Source organism: Schistocerca cancellata, chromosome 5 (assembly GCF_023864275.1).
Source record: "Schistocerca cancellata isolate TAMUIC-IGC-003103 chromosome 5, iqSchCanc2.1, whole genome shotgun sequence".
NCBI lineage: Eukaryota > Metazoa > Arthropoda > Insecta > Orthoptera > Acrididae > Schistocerca > Schistocerca cancellata.
The window spans coordinates 577737450-577757931 of NC_064630.1; the positions used below are offsets into that span (position 1 = coordinate 577737450).

Sequence of the window (20482 nt, forward strand, 5' to 3'; positions counted from 1 at the left end):
CACCAAGTATTGACCCATTCCAGCTAATTTTTAGAAAGAAGTGTAATGAAATGAACTGTTATTTTGTTTCAATCATTCGTTAATAGCTTCAGAACTACTTCACTTCAAAAAATACTTGCTGGAACTTCCCAGTAAATCATTTTGCATTTAGACTGAGCTATGTCACGCTGTGAAGAGCTGTATTTCCAAGGTGTTCCATCAGATGGTGATAGCATTGTTATCACAGTTCATTGGACTTTAATCCATCATTCATATATAGACAGAAACTTTGCTCGCCCCGCCCCCTTACTATCGTGTGGGTGCCCCTGGTTACATGATGGAGAATCGTGTAATTCATTCTTTCTCAATATCAATTCCTTTCATGATCAATCACACCTTATACTTTTTACTGATTTTATCTGTGACCAATTTCAAATAAGTATTGTAAATGTCATCGCACTACAAACATCTACTAAATCAGAGCTTTTTTCAATAACACTTTTAGGTATCTTCAAAAATCCTCAAGTTTTATAAAATGACTGTTTTTAAGATACTGTTTACGTACTACAAACATTGAAATATTGTGGTATATTTAGACCCACATTGTTCATCTTATTTAGTATCTTTTTTTTTAGACATGCATTAGCAAGCGCAGTGCCCTTGGGCCCTGACGCCCCGCTCGACTGCATGGGTCGCCCCCACCCTCATAAAGCAGGCACTGTCCACAGTCATTCTTGCCATGCACCCTACACAAATATAACAGGAAAGGACGGAAATAATGATGTTACCAGAAGCACTCTCTGCCACACACCATAAAGTGGCCTTTTTTGTGTAAATGGAGATGGAAGGAGCACCATTCTGGTCCACTTGCCCTTTATGAAACCAGCTAGCAGAATGCCTTAGCTGTCCAAAATCAGCATGTCCATGACCTTTGCAGCAGATAACCATGTCCTGGCGCTCGCTAGTGCCCAGTTTCCTTCACCACTCCCTGTTGGCTCTCTTAGCTTATGGTTGTAAAGGTGAACATGTGACCTCTTTTGTGAACGAAATCACCACTTACTTTCTCATTCTCTTGATAAGCGTGTGAGAAATTTGAAGTCCTAAAACTTTCTGCTCTTATTCAGTAACAACAGAATCAAATAAGCTGCTGCTTTACGGAATCCCTACTCCTCCTTAAAGAGTAACTGAACAGGTGACTTGATAAAGCACAGCTAACAATAAGTATCAACTGCCTTCAACTAGTTTACAAGTAACTTCAACTTACTGAGCTCTATAGTGCTGAGACAAGTGCATGTGGGCAAAAAGATTGAGGCAGCCCAATCTCAGCAGTCTCTTCCAATATACTTCTCCACATATTACTTAAAAGCCTTGAACTACTCACACATCTGACAGGTGCCCAATCAAAGGAGAATCACTTGTATTATTCTTTTTATTAATAAATAATACTTTTTAAATCATTCAAAGTAAACATTCTTTTCCCCACAGACCAAGAAAAAATGTCTGAAGAGAGTTCACAGAGTAGAAAACATGCTAAACATGAGATCACTCAATTAATAAGTTAAGAAGGAAAAGTAATGTACAAGTAACTAAAACTACAGGGTGAAGGAGTATTTTTGCTAAGCACCTGTACTTTGTCAATCTTCACATTAGCTCTTTATATTTTCTTAGTTTCAGTACATTCTCTATCAAGTCAAGATAGCATCACATACTGATATAATTCCATATATGTAGCAATACAGCACTGCCCAAGAAAAAAGACTTGAAATCACAAGAAAATGAAGGAAGGATATACAGAATTAAAAATGAACATGACACTACTACTTAAGACATTCTTTAATTATTTGCTTAATGTTCATAATTTTCACACATTATTTTTTTCTTTTAGTTACTTCTGGTGGTATGTAATTTTCGTCGTCTTCTTTCTTTTTCCCTTTCCTTTTTACCTCCTCCTTTGGTACAGACTTGGCTTCTTTTATAATAAGGTTAAGTTTCTGTAAATTATCAAAAAAGAATAATTCCTCCTCTTGTTTTGCTAGCCGCTCCTTTTCCTCTTGAATTTGCTGCAATCTTTTCTGTGTCTTCACTTTGTCCAATTCTTTCTGGAGGACTTCTTCACGCAGCTTCTCCCATTCCTTATATACACTACATTGTGCAGTTATCATCTGCTGCTCATGCTCGGCCACTACAGCTTTAACTTTACTCACGACTGCTGTATGTAAACACTCGTTTGAAACAAGGCCCAAAGTTCTTAGGTTTTCTATTTTTTGTATGCATGTATCTCTTACACTACTTCCAGGGTCCTGTTTTTCTGGATCCTTTTCCATTTTCTGGAGTTCACGTTCAAGTATTTTTATCTGGAACCAAAACAGAAAGAATCAGTTCTGTGAAGATTCACCAGTTTGACATCATTTTTTACATATACACACCAGCACACTTACCCCTTCATTGAATACTGTTTGTTTTTTCTCTGACACTTCATCCAGACATTTAACAACTTTGTTCCATTTTTTATATAGTGCCCAACCCACTAACTGGTATGTGTATCCAACAGAATCAGACAAAGCTATGCCAATGGTAGCGAAAGTCTTTCCGAGCAAGAGCTGAGGATCACGTAGATCAAAATGGTCATCAAAATATGGGTTTCGTATGTACTTTACACGTACTTTCACCTGAAAAAATATTGAAATGTAACTAACAATACCTCAAAATATTTATTTTACATGCACTTCATTATTGCCTTCCCGCCACGGAAAGTCATGGGAATAATGGAAGAATTTTGTGCGACTATCTAATGCCCGATGCCTCAACTATACACTGAGGGAACAAAAGTTATGGGATACTTCCTAATATCATGTTGAGCGTAGTGCAGCAACTCGATATGGCATGGATTCAACAAGCCGTTGGAAGTCCTCTGCAGAAATATTGAGCTTTGCTACCTCTACAGCCATCCATAATTGTGAAAGTGTTGCTAGTTCAGGAACTTGTGCACTGACTGACTTCTCGATTACGTCCCATAAATGTTTCATGGTATTCTGTTGGGTGATCTAGGTGGCCAAAACATTCACTAGAACTGACAGAATTTTCTTCAAACCATTCATGAACAACTGTGGCCCTGTGACATGACATCATTTCTGGGGAGTATGAAGCCCATAAATGGCTGAAAATGGTTTCCAAGTAGCCAAATACAACCATTTCCAGTCAATGATCAGTTCAGTTGGACCAGAGGACCCAGTCCATTCTATATTAACACAGTGCACAGCATTCTGGAGCCACCATCAGCTTGCACAGTGCCTTGTTGACAACTTGGAACCATGGCTTCGTGGGATCTGCACTACACTCAAACTCTACCATCAGTTCATACAAACTTAAACCAGGACTCTTCTGGCTACGTCATGGTTTTCCAGTCATCCAGAGTCCAACTGATATGGTCACAAGCCCAGGAGATATGCTACAGGCGATGTCATGCTGTTAACGAAGGCACTTGCATTGTTCGCCTGCTGCCATACCCCTTTAACACCAAATTTTGCCACACTGTTCTAACAAATACTTTCATCGTACATTCCACATTGATTTCTGCAGTTATTTCATGGAATGTTGCTTGTCTGTTAGCACTAACAACTCTATGCAAATGCTGTTGCTCTCGGTCATTAAGTGAAGGGTGTCAGCTGCTGTGTTGTCTGTGGTGAGATAATGCCTGGAATTTGGTACTCCTGACACACTCCTGTCACTATGGATGTCAGAATATTGAATTTCTTAATGATTTCCAAAATGGAATGTATCATGCGTCTATTTTCAAGTACTATTTTGTATTTAAAGTCTGTTAATTCCCATCGTGTGGCCATCAGCATGTCAGAAATCTTTTTGCATGAATCATCTGAGCACAAATGACAACTCTGCCAATGCACAGCCCTTTTATGTCTTGTGCATGTGATACTACCGCCATGTGTATATGTTCATATCGCTATCCTATGACTTTTGTCACTTCAGTGTACAGTGAGTTGTTACCTTTACTTCTTCTATTATTATTATTATTACTATTATTCAAATCTACTTGCAATTATGTACAGCATAACCTAATACACAATTCATGTGTCAAATAAGAGATACGAAAAACGAACATCAAAATCAACTAGATCTGCGCTTTGTTAGGAAAATGTTGAACAGTGGATATAGGTAAAATGGACAAATGCCAACATATCAAACATTGGCTGCCTCTAAATTTTGAAGGGAAGAAACTTGTGTGTGAGAAAATAAGTAAAATTATCGCAGAGCCTGATAGGGATGCTTTTGGAGAGTAAAACATAGCAATTTTAATCCGTACATACCAGAATGTCAGTATATAACAAATAAACCACAGCACTTTGACGTATACTTAAATGAATCGAAACTGCATTTCTTCATAGCACGTGAATTAGGCTGCAAGGAAGAGGAAGCATACGGATACAGGCTAAGAAATTACAAACTAATGAACTTGTACTTTAAAAGGTGGAGGGGTAGACATTTGTAGTAGAAACGATACATCATGTGAAAAAGACAATTGGATTGATGAGCTGAGTAAAGAAACGGTACTTGAGGTTGCATAAATAAATTTAAAACTAGAGAACAACAGACTGATTATAGTAGCCCTGTACAGGTCACCTGGAAGCAATACTGTAGAATTTTCAGTTGTCTGGAGGACTTACTGGAGAAGACATCAGCATACAAAAAATGTGCTTTTTGTTGGAGACATCAACACAGACTCTTTAAATAACAGCAATAATTATTTGCGTTACATTGACTTACTTCAGAGTTACAACTATTATCACATAAACTCAGCACCTACAAGAATTACAGTAGAAAGACAGACATGATTGACCACAATCTACATAACAAAGGAGAACATAAACATAACCACCGTAGAAAACAACAGATCTGAACACAGAGGCATTACTATGGAGATTGATTTAGGGAATGTAGATATAACTAAAAGTGATACATTTATGTATTAAAGAAAATTTAATTATAATAAACTTAAGAGGGCATTAGGCAATGAAAAATGGGAACTAGTTTACAATGCAACAAATGTGAATGATAAATGGGAAATTTTCTGTAAACTATTCAATAAGACTTTAAATGAAACACGTCCTTTTGCAAAACAAGTAAGCAAAGCTATTAATCACAAAGCTGATAATTTCCCTCCAAAAAATCATGGAACTGATAGAACATGAAAGTCTGTTACATACTCTTTAGAGATACTAAATTACAATACTGTGTAACAAAATACAAACTGGGGAAAAGAGAGAGAGAGAGAGAGAGAGAGAGAGAGATTTCTTGACTAAACTTAAAGCTCAGAAATATGCCTGTCAAGAAAGCAAACTCAACCTGTGTTAGTAAAACAGCCTGGAAAATAGTGGGAAACAGCATCTCATAAACACACCAGCATAACATTAAAGGAAAATGACAATGTAACCAATGACCCAAAAGAGAAACACATACAGTTGTTTAATACAATTGTCACAAATGAAACACATGATTGGGCACTGAATTTAAGCCAATCCTTTTTCATCCATGGCATTACTGAGAGGGACTTCCTAGCAATCACTTCAAGCTAAGCTAAAATGTCTTGTGGGTGGGATGACATTTCACCTAAGCTGCTACAGGAATGCAGAGGAGAATTAGTGAAGCCTCTGACACACCTAATAAATATCTCCCTCTGCCATGGAGAATTCCCTGCTCTTTTGAAAATCACTGAAATTCTACCGGTGTATAAGAAGGGAATAAAAATGGACACTAAAAATTAGAGACCAATATCATTAACTTCAGAGCTTGGGAAACTATTAGAGAGAGTAACATGAAATAAATTTGAGGTAATTTCATCAAACATAATCTATTTAACAATCTACAACATGGTTTTAGACAAGGAATATCTACTGTAAAAGCAATAGCAATTTTTATACATGAAATAGTAAAGAAGTTAGAAGAAGGAGACAGGGTAACGGGCACCTTCCTGGTTATGAGTAAAGCTGTTGATACTGTAAGTCATATGATTCTATTGCATAAATTAGAAGCATGTCGGTAGAGAGGGGTAGTGTTACAACTACTTACCTCCTATTTGAATGACAGGAAACAGTGTGTCAAGCTAACTTATAAAAGGAACGAACAGTTGGGAACAACCATATCAACCCAGGCGATACTTCAATGTGGTGTGCCCCTAGGATGTGTATTGGAGCCTTTTCTGTGTCTCGTGTACATGAATGATTTAACTGAACCCCAAAACTGCATGTTTATAAGCTATGCTGGTGACATCTATTGTTAGCTGGGGCTGTGATGCGCAAACTACCACAAACAGTAGTGAAATAAATTATAATTTTCTGTCAAGTTATCTTATGGCACATAAGCAAATCGTAAATAAACGGAAGACAGTGACAATGCAATTTATACTTCACTATAGTCAGAACATGAATAGAACTCTATCTATACATCCACTGGCCTTTAGCTATGGAAACAAACACAAATTTTTGGGTATAATTGTTGACAAACAGTATAATTTTTGACAAACACCTGCCATGGAAAGAACATATAGACCATATTTATAAGAAAACCAGTACAAATGTGTATACTGAAAAGGGTCTCAGCCGTCGTGGATCATGATAGCTTGGGACAAACATACTTTGGAGCGATACATCCACATCTTCTGTATGGTATTCAGATATAGGGTGGGGCACCAGCTGCCTATACAGGCAGGTTCTTCAGACTACAAATAAGGTAGAAAGAGTGGTAGTCAAGGTAAATAGGAGAGACCCTTGTAGAGAAATCTTCAGAAAATATGAGCGCTATTCAAGAAGTAGGGAATATTTCCATCTGATGCCAGTAGGCGTGCACCAATCGTGTGTGCTCTGCAGCTCAGTTGGCATTCATCCGTGACAACGGGAACGTCTCTGCGCATCTGGTTTTTTTCGATATTCGAATTTGAAATGTGTGCTGCAATCAAAAATCTCTCCAGTTGTCAGGTGCGAACTGTGATATGGTTTTGTTGGCAAAAAACCTAAAACCTATAGAAATTTATCGTGAACTGTTTGAAGTGTACGGAAACAACATAATGAGTGAATGTTCCGTCCAGAAATGGTGCATTCGGTTTTAAAATGGCCAAACCAGTGTTAATGACAAAGAGAAGAGCAGACGCCCGAGCATTGTGACTGACGATCTTGCCGCTAATGTTGATGAAACGATTCGTGAAACCCATCGCATCACAATAATGGAGCTTTCGCTTTCTTTTCCGGAAGTTTCACGGACTTTGTTGTTTGAAATTGTCACTCACAAGCTAGGCTACCACAAATTTTGTTTTTGCACAACAATGCCCGACCTCACATGGCAAACTGCACTAAAGAACTCCTTAATTCATTCAAATGGGAAATTTTCCCTCATCCACCCTACAGCCCCAATCTTGCACCAAGTGACTTCCACTTGTTTCCCAAGATGAAGAACTAGCTTGCAACACAGTGCTTTGATGAAGACACGGAACTCCCGGCGGGCGTGATTCACTGGGTGAAGTCTCAGGCGGCAGAATTTTATCACAATGGTCTTTCAAAGCTTGTCCACCACTATGATAAGTGCCTCAATGTGTTTTGTGACTATATGGAAAAGTAGTATGTCAATTGATCTTTCAGATGTATATAATAAAATGCATTTCTTTTACTTAGTTTTTTAAATGCCAAAATGTTCCCTACTTTCTGAATAGCCCTCATATAAGGTACTAATCATCTACTATGTGTACATCCTGCAGGCAGTAATGTTTGTCAAACGAAAACCAGTATATCATGTAACAAACAGTAATGTGCAAAGGCACAATACATGGCAAGGCAAAATTGTCACAGAACAGAACTGGAAAAAAAGGGGGGAGGGGGGCTACTGACTGTAGTCCACATACAATAGGAACTACCTTTTATACTTTTATAACAGACTTCCATCTGACCTCAAGAGAGTTAATTTAAACACTTTAAAGAATAAACTTAAGCATTTATTAATAGAGAAAAGCTGTTATTCAGTAGAAGGTTTCAAGCTGTAATCTCCCTTTGTAAAACAGTGTATGTAGCTTAAGTATGTTTCTGCAATGCAAAAATAATAATTTCTAATCTTCACACACTATGTCAATGTATGCATTTATATTTCAAGTTGTAAAGTCTCTCTATAAAACAGTGAATATAGCATACGTTTGTTTTTGCAACAAAAAAAGTCATAATTTCTCACCTATCCTATTATATCAATGTTTGCACTTACATATGTTAACTAAACCTCTGTATATGTGAACTAAAATCTATTACCATACCCAAAAACTGACTATATAGGAACAGCAAACAAACAAATAAATACACACATAAATAAAAATAAATAAGTAAGCAAAAGTTCTACGATTTAGACTGGTTATAAAATGTCTCAAAATAACCACACTTTAATTCCTGCAAATCCCGTAAGTACACATTGTTTTGTTGAGTAATACACATCACATTCAAAAATAAATGTTTGATACAACATGACCCTATGAATAAAGTTGTTTATTCAGTATGATGTGTTTCCAAGTTGAAAACAGGATGAACTTTTGAGTGATGGAATGTTTAACAGCAAATGTATGAAAAGTCTCAAAATGTAAATTGTTTTGATGGTGTGCAGTGATCTCATTTTAAAGTAAATGCTGAACGTATATGGTTTTCAATACATGGCTGCAATCAGGTAATGGACCATAGTAGTGTAAGAGATGCACACATTGAACAGTGGCTTGCATAGGTAATCTTTCCCTCATAACCATGGACACAAATTAAATGATAAAAGGTAAACACACACTGTTCAAAAAAGAATCATGAACACTCTTCACAAGGCAGAATACCAGACAATAATTCATCCAGTGCCGTGGTTGGTTAGTGGACACTAGAAAACTATACTCTGTGACAACAATTATAACTAGCAGATTCATAAGAGTCAGATATTAGGTATTATTTGGGGAAAAGTTCAACATTTGCTTTAAACAACATATGTTAAGATATGCAATATTTATAGTCATACCTTCCAAACTACAATGGAAGAGTAAGTACATTTGACAAGGGTGGCATGTGAACACACTACGTTATTTCTGATGAATATAGTGATATCATCAAATAATGCAACAAGAATATCTACTTTGTAACTCATTTTGGTGCAGAAAGTTTGTTGTTGATACGGATTGAAGATGATGAAATATCAATCACGTAAAATGTGACCTGTGATTATTAATCCCCAGCGTACATCATCATCACAGTGCATTCTCAAGTATACAAAATCAATAAGATGTTTGGCATTTAGTTTTTACCGTCTAAAAACATGTACATACAGGGGTTGGTAGTATTTTCAATGTAACATCCTTGTTGGGAAATCTATTTTCCATCAGACTGTAGTCTTTATGTTTTCACAAGGAGTTGCAAAATACCAGGCCCCACTCTCTAGCATGTTCTCTGAGGAACACATATAAAAAGCTTTCCATGTGTTCACAAGTCATTTTTCCACTTTTACTCATTTCAACATGGGTGTTTCACTAACACATTTATCCCAGTTTTTTTTTTTTGTTTTTTTTTTTTTTTTTTTTTTTTTTGTATACAATATATCTCATGGGTTCGGTGTAAACAAGTATAAAGGTTGTTTGCTAAACCACCATCCATGGGCAAAGCAACATCCATTGTGGAATTGTGTGTGGTCCTATGAACAGATTGTACTACACCAGTTGTTGAGTCCCTCCACCAGCCCAACACTCCCCCGCTGCTGAACACACACTGCTGAACAAAATTCAGTCGTCAGCTGCAAATATATTTTTATTTCATTTTATCAGTTCCCACCATAAAGTAATTTCAGTTCCTCTAAATTGTACATTTGTGTTTACAATAATCATCATCATCATCATCATCATCATCATCATCATCATCATCATTTAAGACTGATTATGCCTTTCAGCGTTCAGTCTGGAGCATAGCCCCCCTTATACAGTTCCTCCATGATCCCCTATTCAGTGCTAACATTGGTGCCTCTTCTGATGTTAAACCGATTACTTCAAAATCATTCTTAACCGAATCCAGGTACCTTCTCCTCAGTCTGCCCCGACTCCTCCTACCCTCTACTGCTGAATCCATGAGTCTCTTGGGTAACCTTGCTTCTCCCATGCGTGTAACATGACCCCACCATCTAAGCCTGTTCGCCCTGACTGCTACATCTATAGAGTTCATTCCCAGTTTTTCTTTGATTTCCTCATTGTGGACACCCTCCTGCCATTGTTCCCATCTACTAGTACCTACAATCATCCTAGCTACTTTCATATCCGTAACCTCAACCTTGTTGATAAGGTAACCTGAATCCACCCAGCTTTCGCTCCCATACAACAAAGTTGGTCGAAAGATCGAACGATGCACAGATAACTTAGTCTTGGTACTGACTTCCTTCTTGCAGAAGAGAGTAGATCGTAGCTGAGCGCTCACTGCATTAGCTTTGCTACACCTCGCTTCCAGTTCTTTCACTATGTTGCCATCCTGTGAGAATATGCATCCTAAGTACTTGAAACCGTCCACCTGTTCTAACTTTGTTCCTCCTATTTGGCACTCAATCCGTTTATATTCCTTTCCCACTGACATTACTTTCGTTTTGGAGATGCTATTCTTCATACCATAGTCCTTACATTTCTGGTCTAGCTCTGAAATATTACTTTGCAAACTTTCAATCGAATCTGCCATCACAACTAAGTCATCCGCATATGCAAGACTGCTTATTTTGTGTTCACATATCTTAATCTCACCCAACCGGTCTATTATTTTCAACATATGATTCATAAATAATATGAACAACAGTGGAGACAGGTTGCAGCCTTGTCTTACCCCTGAAACTACTCTGAACCATGAACTCAATTTACCGTCAACTCTAACTGCTGCCTGACTATCCATGTAAAGACCTTTAATTGCTTGCAAAAGTTTGCCTCCTATTCCATAATCTTGTAGAACAGACAATAACTTCCTCCTAGGAACCCGGTCATATGCCTTTTCTAGATCTATAAAGCATAGATACAATTCCCTGTTCCACTCATAACACTTCTCCATTATTTGCCGTAAGCTAAAGATCTGGTCCTGACAACCTCTAAGAGGCCTAAACCCACACTGATTTTCATCCAATTGGTCCTCAACTAATACTCGCACTTTCCTTTCAACAATACCTGAGAAGATTTTACCCACAACGCTGATTAAAGAGATACCTCTGTAGTTGTTACAATCTTTTCTGTTTCAATGTTTAAAGATTGGTGTGATTACTGCTTTTGTCCAGTCTGATGGAACCTGTCCAGACTCCCAGGCCATTTCAATTATCCTGTGTAGCCATTTAAGACCTGACATTCCACTGTATTTGATGAGTTCCGACTTAATTTCATCCACCCCAGCCGCTTTATTGCACTGCAATCTATTGACCATTTTTTCCACTTCCTCAAATGTGATCCTATTTCCATCATCATTCCTATCCCATTCTACCTCGAAATCTGAAACATTACTGATCGTATTTTCACCTACATTGAGCAACTCTTCAAAATATTCCCTCCATCTGACCAAGGCATCCACAGGATTCACCAGCAGTTTTCCTGACCCATCCAAAATGCTTGTCATTTCCTTCTTACCTCCCTTTCGAAGACTGCTAATTACACTCCAGAATGGTTTTCCAGCAGCTTGACCCATAGTCTCCAACCTGTTTCCAAAGTCTTCCCACGATTTCTTCTTGGATGCTGCAATTATCTGTTTGGCTTTGTTTCTTTCTTCAACATAACTTTCTCTGTCTACCTGGGTTCTGGTATGTAGCCATTTTTGATACGCCTTCTTTTTCCTTTTACAGGCTGCCTTGACTGTATCATTCCACCAAGCTGTTTGCTTCATCCTACTTTTAAACATTACTGTTCCAAGACATTCTTTAGCGACTTCTAGTACTGTGTCCCTGTACCTTGTCCATTCCTTTTCCAATGACTGTAATTGACTACATTCAACTAACTGGTACCTTTCTGAGATCGCTGTTATGTACTTGTGCCTGATTTCCTTCTCCTGAAGTTTCTCCACTCTTATCCTCCTACATATAGACCTGACCTCCTGCACTTTCGGCCTCACAATCCCAATTTCACTGCAGATTAAATAATGATCAGTGACATCAAAGAATCCCCTGAATACACGTGTGTCCCTCACAGCCTTCCTCAATTCCTGATCTGTTATTATATAGTCAATGACAGATCTGGTTCCCCTGCCTTCCCAAGTATACCGGTGAATGTTCTTATGTTTAAAAAAGGAGTTTGTGATTACTAAGCCCATACTGGCACAGAAATCCAAGAGTTGTTTCCCGTTCCTGTTGGCCTCCATATCCTCTCCAAATTTACCGATAACCTTTTCATACCCTTCTGTTCGATTTCCAATCCTGGCGTTAAAATCACCCATGAGCAGAACACTGTCCTTGTCCTTTACTCTAACAACTACATCACTGAGTGCCTCATAAAAACTATCCATCTTATCTTGATCTGTCCCTTCACAATGCGAATATACTGACACAATCCTAATTTTCTTGCTAGATACTGTCAAATCTATCCACATTAGTCGTTCGTTTACATACCTTATTGCGACTACGCTGGGTTCCATTTCTTTCCTGATGTAAAGCCCTACACCTCATTGTGTTATTCCTGCTTTGACTCCTGAGAGGAAGACCTTGTATTCTCCCACTTCCTCTTCTTTCTCACCCCTTACCCGAATGTCACTAACAGCTAAAACGTCCAGCCCCATCTTACTTGCAGCCTCTGCCAGCTCTACCTTCTTCCCAGAGTAGCCCCCATTGATATTAATAGCTCCCCATCTCATTACCATTTGTTTGCCAAGTCGTATCTTAGGAGTCCCTGGTTTGTCAGTTAGAGGTGGGACTCCGTCACCTCCAAAGGTCCGAGGCATTTTGCTCTGATTGTTGCCAGCATCATATTTAAAGTACCAGGGAAGCAGGTTGCTAGCCTTACTTGCCCCGAGTCCCATTGGGTTTTACCCCTAACGGCTGAGGGACTAACCGGTGGATTTGATAGTCTTTGCCGTATGAGCACAAAGGTGACCACGACTCAGAATATGTCCGAGATGCCCAGCCTTATTCCAAAGTAACTGGTATCCCGACTGTCAGGACCACTTACTTGGCCACTCATACGTTGCCCATGGTTCATGAACTAGGACATGACTACAGGAACCCACACCATGAACCACAATACAATAATCACACACAATATTTACATTTTTGGACATATCATGGCATTATGCTTCTATGGAGAAGATACTGACATCTGCTAAACTAATACTAAACTTCTGAAGATGACAAATTAATTTTTCAAACCCAGTAAAGCAAAATAAACATATATTTGCAACTGATGATTCAATTTTATTCTGAAGTTAGTAGTTTGTGGAGATTTCTGTACATATTTCTTAACAGATTCTGATATAAACAATGAACTCGAATCATTATTTGGCTGTTTCTGGTTGATTTCAGAGGTAAATTTTCCAACAAACATGCAGCAAGATAGTGGGACTCTTATAACATTTTTACAAAAAGTGCTCACACTGAAACAATTAATGTGTACCCAATTGTTAATTAAATATCTGAGCATGATGCACAATTTATGGAAATATACAAAATAGTACCTTAGAATTCTGGGACACTGAAGATTATTAAAGAGAACAGAGTAAAAAGTTTTAAGAATAAGTTAAAAAGGCAGTTGGAATGAAGCATGTATAGAAACAGATGCTAATGTGAAATACAATAAATTCCACACCAAATTTGTTTCAGTATTTGAAAGTAGTTTTTCTAAAAACTTATAGAAAATGCCCATTAAGAAAACAAGTGAATCAAGGATAAATAACTGGGTTAAAATTTCATGTAAGGTGAAAAGGGAAATTTATGTAGAAGCCAGAATATGATCTGATGTTACTTGCATTCTACAAAAATAATATTTAAGGGAAAGGCATTAAAATGTCCAGAAATATGCACATCCTGACAAAAATTAATAAGGCAGATAATACAATTAAAACTATATGGGATATTGTGAAATGGGAGACAGGAAAACCAATCAGTGCACAAAAATTAAACTAAATGACAATGGTGTGTCTGACAACCCACAAGTTGCAAGTATTTTTTAACAACTACTTTATAAATGTAGCAGCAACAGTAGGATTAAATGGTAAAATTGAAGAAGTAAAAGAATATATAATAAATGTCATTCCACAAAACTTTACACAACTACAAGTAACACCTACACCCTTTACTGAAATTCATGTAGTCATAAAAATCTGAAACGTTGTTCTAACTTAATAAGTAATGACCATACTAATATATGCAATGCATCACTAACACAGGATTTTTCCAGACAGATTAAAATACGCAACTGGTAAACTTTCTTATAAGAAAGGTAACAACAAAGACTTAAATAATTACTGTCCAGTTTCCTTAATGACATCTTTTTCCATAATATTTGAAAAAGTAATGTATTCAAGAGTAGTTGAACATTTAGATACAAACAACTTACTTAGTACCTCATATTTTGGATTCCAGAAGGGTTGCTCAACTCAGTATGCTATTTATATATTCATTCGCCAAATATTATGAGCCTTAAAAATAAAATATCACCATGCAATTGATGGCTTCACACACAATTGGTTTGAATCACACTTAACAAATAGAATGCAAAAAGTTTGCTGAATAATTCAAACAACGTAAAAAGGAGAGAAAATTTTAATGACTACAAAGTAATCGAGGAAGGAGTCCCACGAGGTTCAATTTCGGATCCATTTCTATTTCTTATATATGTGGGAATGACCTTCCACTTAACATTCAGAACTGGCACTTTTGCAGATGACTGATAAAATAAATCCCAATGGAAAGACAGCAACACAAGATTCTGTAATGATATTTTCCAAACAACTATTAATTGGTTCTCTGAAAATGGACTCTACCTTAATTTTGGAAAACCACACTATATTCAGTTCTGTAGAACATAGAGAATATGAACAATTGATGTAGCACATAAACAGGAGTCAGTAAACAGGGTGGAATGTTCCAAATTTTTGGGTGTACATACTGATGAGCAGCAGCAGAGTTTGCTCCCTGGATGTCATCATTTCCATCACCAGTCGCTGCTGGGGCAGGCTGCCAGCCCATCATGCATGTGGCATAGCGGTATGGGTCTGCAACATCAGCACATGATACAGCTATGCCACCAGCTGGGAATGCCTACTTCACAATATCACTCTGCTCATGGGCTGTGCTGAGCCGTGCCGGACACAGACAATGATACAACAAAACATTGCTGTCGATGATTGAAGTTTGATGCCCATTCTAGCTCAGTGTGGGTATATGATTTCTGATGTATGCTTTACCAGAGAAATAAATCAAGTAGTGCCAACTTGAGTGTGGTTGGGTTTGCTCCTGCCCCCAAGAAAGAAGCCACATGCTTATGGGGTCATACTCACCTCCCTGACAATTCTGCTCCTGACCTCCTCACCCTGCAACAGGGTGGCTCTACCCAGCAATGTTGATGCTGTGGCAGCACACTTCATGTCTTTCATAACATGAATACTACAAATGATCAAAGAGCTACTTCGTTTGAGTTAGTAGTGCCACTTAGGCTGCCATGATTCAGAATAGTAGTTGTGGTTTTTTTCTTACTTAATGAGCCTTAAATTACCGCAGCATACATTTACACACTGTTGTCATGCCTACACAAACACTGTTGTCCTATCTACACAAACTACTTGCAAAAACCTTCATGGTTTTTAAAACTGAGAAAATTTTCAAGAAAAGTTCCTTCATGTCTCTAATATTATCGAGGCAATATGCATCACAATGTTTGTACTGCAAAAAATGTGTTGAGCTCTTCTTTATGAGATACATCTTCAACTGAAAACAATTCTCCATCTGCAAATCTGTCAAAACAATCTTCCAAACACGATCACGAACTCAGGCATTGCAGGCAACAAATCTATGCACTTAAACTGTAATATATGTTCATCCCACACAGCAACAGACAAGAACATACTGATGCTCTTCCATTCAGACTTTACATGTTACTAAAGCCACTCTCCCATGGGACAAAAGATGTTTGCAGACATAGAACAGGTCAAGTTTAGTGATGTCACTGTGTAGAATTTCAGTTTCCATAGCTTTTGGTACCATACAAATTTTTTATAATAAAATGTTAGGGCAGGAAATGTTTTTATAATAAAATGGCAGGAAATGCAGCACATCAGGCACTTGTGTGCGCGCGCGCACACACACACACACACACACACACACACACACACACACACACACACACACACACACACACACACACATTCTCTCTCTCTCTCTCTCAGGGTTTTACTGCTTGAAAGTGAGAATGATGAAGTAATCTTTATCTTATCTGGAAGACTTGTAAATTTGTATCACACTATTTGTACAGGAAGTTTTAAAAGTTGATGTCCTTACTGACAGGACAAAGAACTCTCCTTTATGTCTTGTATCATGGTCATGGATATGGCAGTTTTTATTCATGTATGCTACAAAGGCATTAACGTGGCTAGCATATGGAAAAGAGCAGAAATGTGTGTTATACTAGAGGCAACATAGCAATGTTACATGTGCCCATTTTCTTAAACAAACTGTGTAGTTTAAGCACCAGAACCGATGCTGGAGAGAGCTGCAGTTGCAAATGAAAATGAAGAGCACATTCCATGTGATGCACCAGCTTTTTTATAAGTGTGCACCAACCATGACAGAAACCATGTCTAACATGCTTCACAATAGGAAACTCACTTCGTGTGAGGATGGCATTGTGGACTGCCATGCCTCACTTCAAATTTTACTTGTGTACTGCACAACATCACCAACTGTCTGTCATAAAAGTTTCTTTAAGCTTGGTTTTCAGTATTTCTCTTTAACAGTACCAATATTCTAAAAAAAACTTTCCCATGGGATGTACAAATAATTGCTGTATCCTGCTATTAGTGCATGTGAGTGACTGCACCAAGTGTAGTGTCGCTGTGCGTGTGTACTCAAATCAATCACCAACTGTATCAGTGAAGGCTGGCCACTACAGGCCACGTGTAAAAACCTTTCCCTCAGCATGGTCTGTGCCACGCCATTTACAGGTGACTCACATCTATACACACACAGAGCAGTGCTGACTCACCCTCATTATGTTCTTTTAGTTTGCACTGCTCACATCAGTCATTCTGTGCATCCCTTAGGTTGCACCTTCTGTATGATTCTTTTGTACTGTTACGTGTGGAGTCACAAGAGACTTATTTCCATTATTGTTCAGAGGTTTTCGAATGAAGCCATATTTCTGTTACTTGGGTCAGTTTCATGCATTACTTGCTTACTACAATAACAATAATAATATAAAATGTTATTTTGATCTTCATTTCATTCTTTGAAATGTAGTCAGTTGGCAAGTTTCTTGCACTGTTTCTCTTGGTGATTGAATCTTTTCATACTTTTTGTTGCACAGAGCTAGTTTCCTAGCATTTCTTGTTCTGGTGGACAAGCTAATGTTTTATCATGCTGAATTCAGTACCTATGATTGTGGGCTGGTAACTCTTAAGAAATTGACACTGACAGGCATCTGTAATAAGTTATCTTTAGACAAAGAGGCTATATTATCATGAGCTTCCCTACACTTAAATCTTCTTCTGCATCACATTTTTAACCCATGTTCCACACATAAAGAAATACAGTTTAATAAGTGAAATGAGAACATTTAAATTCACACATGTATGTCTCTACAGCTGCCTGTATAAAAACACTCTTCTGTTGCAACATTTTCCTTTCAAAATTTGTTTCTTTTTGTTTTCTTGGCAAATATAAAGTTAGCACCTACAAAACAGCGTTTCCTGCCTGCCTTTCAGTACCACAGAACATAGTTTATGCTGAGAACTTTTCCAGTTATTTGTACAATGTTCAAGTTTGTATGTCTATCAGTACCCAGATAGGTACACCATAATTAGTAGTTTTACTAATGTCTCCAGAACAATTTGAAATGTTAGCACTAGATAAATCATCTCTAGAACTAACATTTTTCTGGTTTAAATATATTAATAATCTCTTTACATATCTATTTGCTTAATTCATGAAATAAAATAACTTTAACTTCAATTCTTGCCTCTTCTTCAGTGTCATTTTCTTCCACCACCTCCTCTTTCCAAGGTTCAGGCCCAGGATCCTTTAAGTACATATGGCACGAATAGAGGGCAAGGTGTGTAGTAAGAGGATTGGACCAGTCCTCCTGTAGCATTTCCATTGCAGCAACTTTTGCAGCAGCTGTAAAATAAAAATGTCTAATTACACAAGAAAATGGTCTTAAACTGAAATGTATCAAATAAACATACTCATACAATAACAGACATAAAGACATGTGGCTTGCTATCAGAAACATAAGCCACTTGTTCCCCTCTATCAGAAACATAAGCCACTTGTTCCCCTAAAGAGAAAAATGTTTGACAAAATCTGACACTCCAGTCAACCCAAGAACCTAGGTTAAGTGAGCTACAGCAGCACAGCAAATGAGCAACAGCATGGTCACAACATTTGAAAACCTGAGAGGTCGAATGTTAGATCTCTCTTTCTGGACCTACAGCTTTGAGTAAATATTTCTTACATGCATTGTTTGTACAGTGTCAATCTGAATGAGGGGTCTATAACACCACAGTTTCCTACAATGCTTTTTGATGATCCAGGGCATGTAAATGTGAGGGGTTTTTGTTTTCTTTTTTTAAATCAAACAGGTTCAAATATTTCCTTATGGTCCTGATTTAATTAAGTCCATGCACTTTATCTGATATTTTCCAGAGAACAGATTCCATTCCTAACTATGTAGAAAGTATAAACTGAAGGGGGAGTGCTGCCATCAGCTGCAGCGGGACCTTAAGCGGGATCAGTGGCAACGAGTGAAAACGTGCACCAGACCGGGATTCAAACCCAGAATCTCCAGCTTACTAGGAAGGAGCGATAACCACTGCGACATCCGGGACACAGCATTATCGCAACTGCACGGACTATCTTGGTACGCCTCAAGGTCAATCCACACTACCACCAAGCACCATCTGTCGACAATCCCTGTCCATTATACTCCTGTTTGCTACTGAGAGATTCCCACAGGAGGTCAGACATATTTGTGCCTATGCACTGAAGAAAGTGGATCCATTGCTTAGCCAGGCTTATCAGTTATTTGAAAGCATGGTGTCTGCTCGTACGGACAGGGACTGCAGACACGTGGCACTCAAGTGTGAGTGTGGACTGGCCATTAGGCGTAGCAAGATAATCTGTGCAGTTGCGATAACACTGTGTCCCCGATGTTGCAATGGTTACCGTACCTTCCTAGTAAGCAAGGGATCCCAGGTTTGAATCCCGGTCTGGTAAACATTTTTGCTCATTGCTGCTGATTCCGCTTCATGTCCCACTACAGCTGATAGCAGCGTTCCCCCTTCACTTTACATGCAGTGTTTCACAGCTGCAGGATCTGAATGGTGTCTGTTCTTTTGAACGAACAGACATCATGCATTCAAATATGTAGAAAGTTTTCCGAATAACTACCTTCAGTTGCCATAACCTTCTACGGAATTCAATACATTATGCAGTTAAAAATTTCTGTAGATAGGAGGATAAATGGAAACCAGCAATGCCAAATCTGGGGAACAGGATGGACATTCCAACAATACTTTCTTCAAACCAATCAGTTTTCTCATTGCTAAAAACCTTTACACATCATCCTGCTGAAAGACTTTTCTCCCTCCTTTCGCAATCCAGGTCTCTTTGCACATACTTATTCACATAGTTGATCCAGAAGTCTTGTATAGCATTCACTGACAGAATGAACACACACTTTTCCATCCTGGAAAATACTGGCCAGCACATGGAACTGACTTTGCCATTTCTGGTGTAGAGCGACCAGCTTCCACCCACTGTATTCTTTGCTGTTTTGTTTCTGTCCTTTTATTGCACGCTATTCGTGCACAGATTTGATGAAGGTAATGGTAAGCTATGTTCACACAGACCGTAGGGCAACACAACATGGGCTTACCTAAATTATGCCTGAAGACGGTGTTGAATAACTGCATTTTAACAGTGACAGTTATGTTATAAAACAGCCTATTTATGATCATGATGCAATACAACTCAGTAAATGGTTGAACTGCATTTATTGCTTTTTTAGCTTTTGCTATAATATAATTTACCTGCATAATTTCCTGATTTTAGGAATGTATCCATTAACAAACATGAACAATAATAATCAGGGAAGATTCCATAGTTAATTCTGTCATTCAAAATGTTCAACAGCTGTTCATGTCTGCCAAGTTCTAGTAAGATACGAATGACAGCATGTGGTGTGGAAGGTAACATAGATGATGTGTTTTCACTTAATCGTAGCTTATGAACCAAATCTTCCAACTCATCAGCATGTTCTTCAGTCTTCACAGCATTTGCAAACTGTAAC

General features: G+C 38.1%; 1 protein-coding gene across 2 annotated transcripts in view; it reads right to left on the reverse strand.

Moving 5' to 3' along the window:
* Positions 1–1608: 1608 nt before the first annotated feature.
* LOC126187781 (28S ribosomal protein S27, mitochondrial-like) overlaps positions 1609–20482 on the reverse strand; it is a 70788-nt gene continuing 51914 nt past the window's right edge. For both annotated transcript variants that reach the window (XM_049929052.1, XM_049929053.1), the window contains 4 exons: positions 20223–20475; positions 18152–18309; positions 2418–2648; positions 1609–2333 (listed from right to left, as the gene is read on the reverse strand). In XM_049929052.1, coding sequence (XP_049785009.1) covers positions 1848–2333; positions 2418–2648; positions 18152–18309; positions 20223–20475 — 1128 coding nt within the window. In that variant the 3' untranslated portion in view covers positions 1609–1847. The remainder of the gene's footprint in view (positions 2334–2417; positions 2649–18151; positions 18310–20222; positions 20476–20482) is intronic.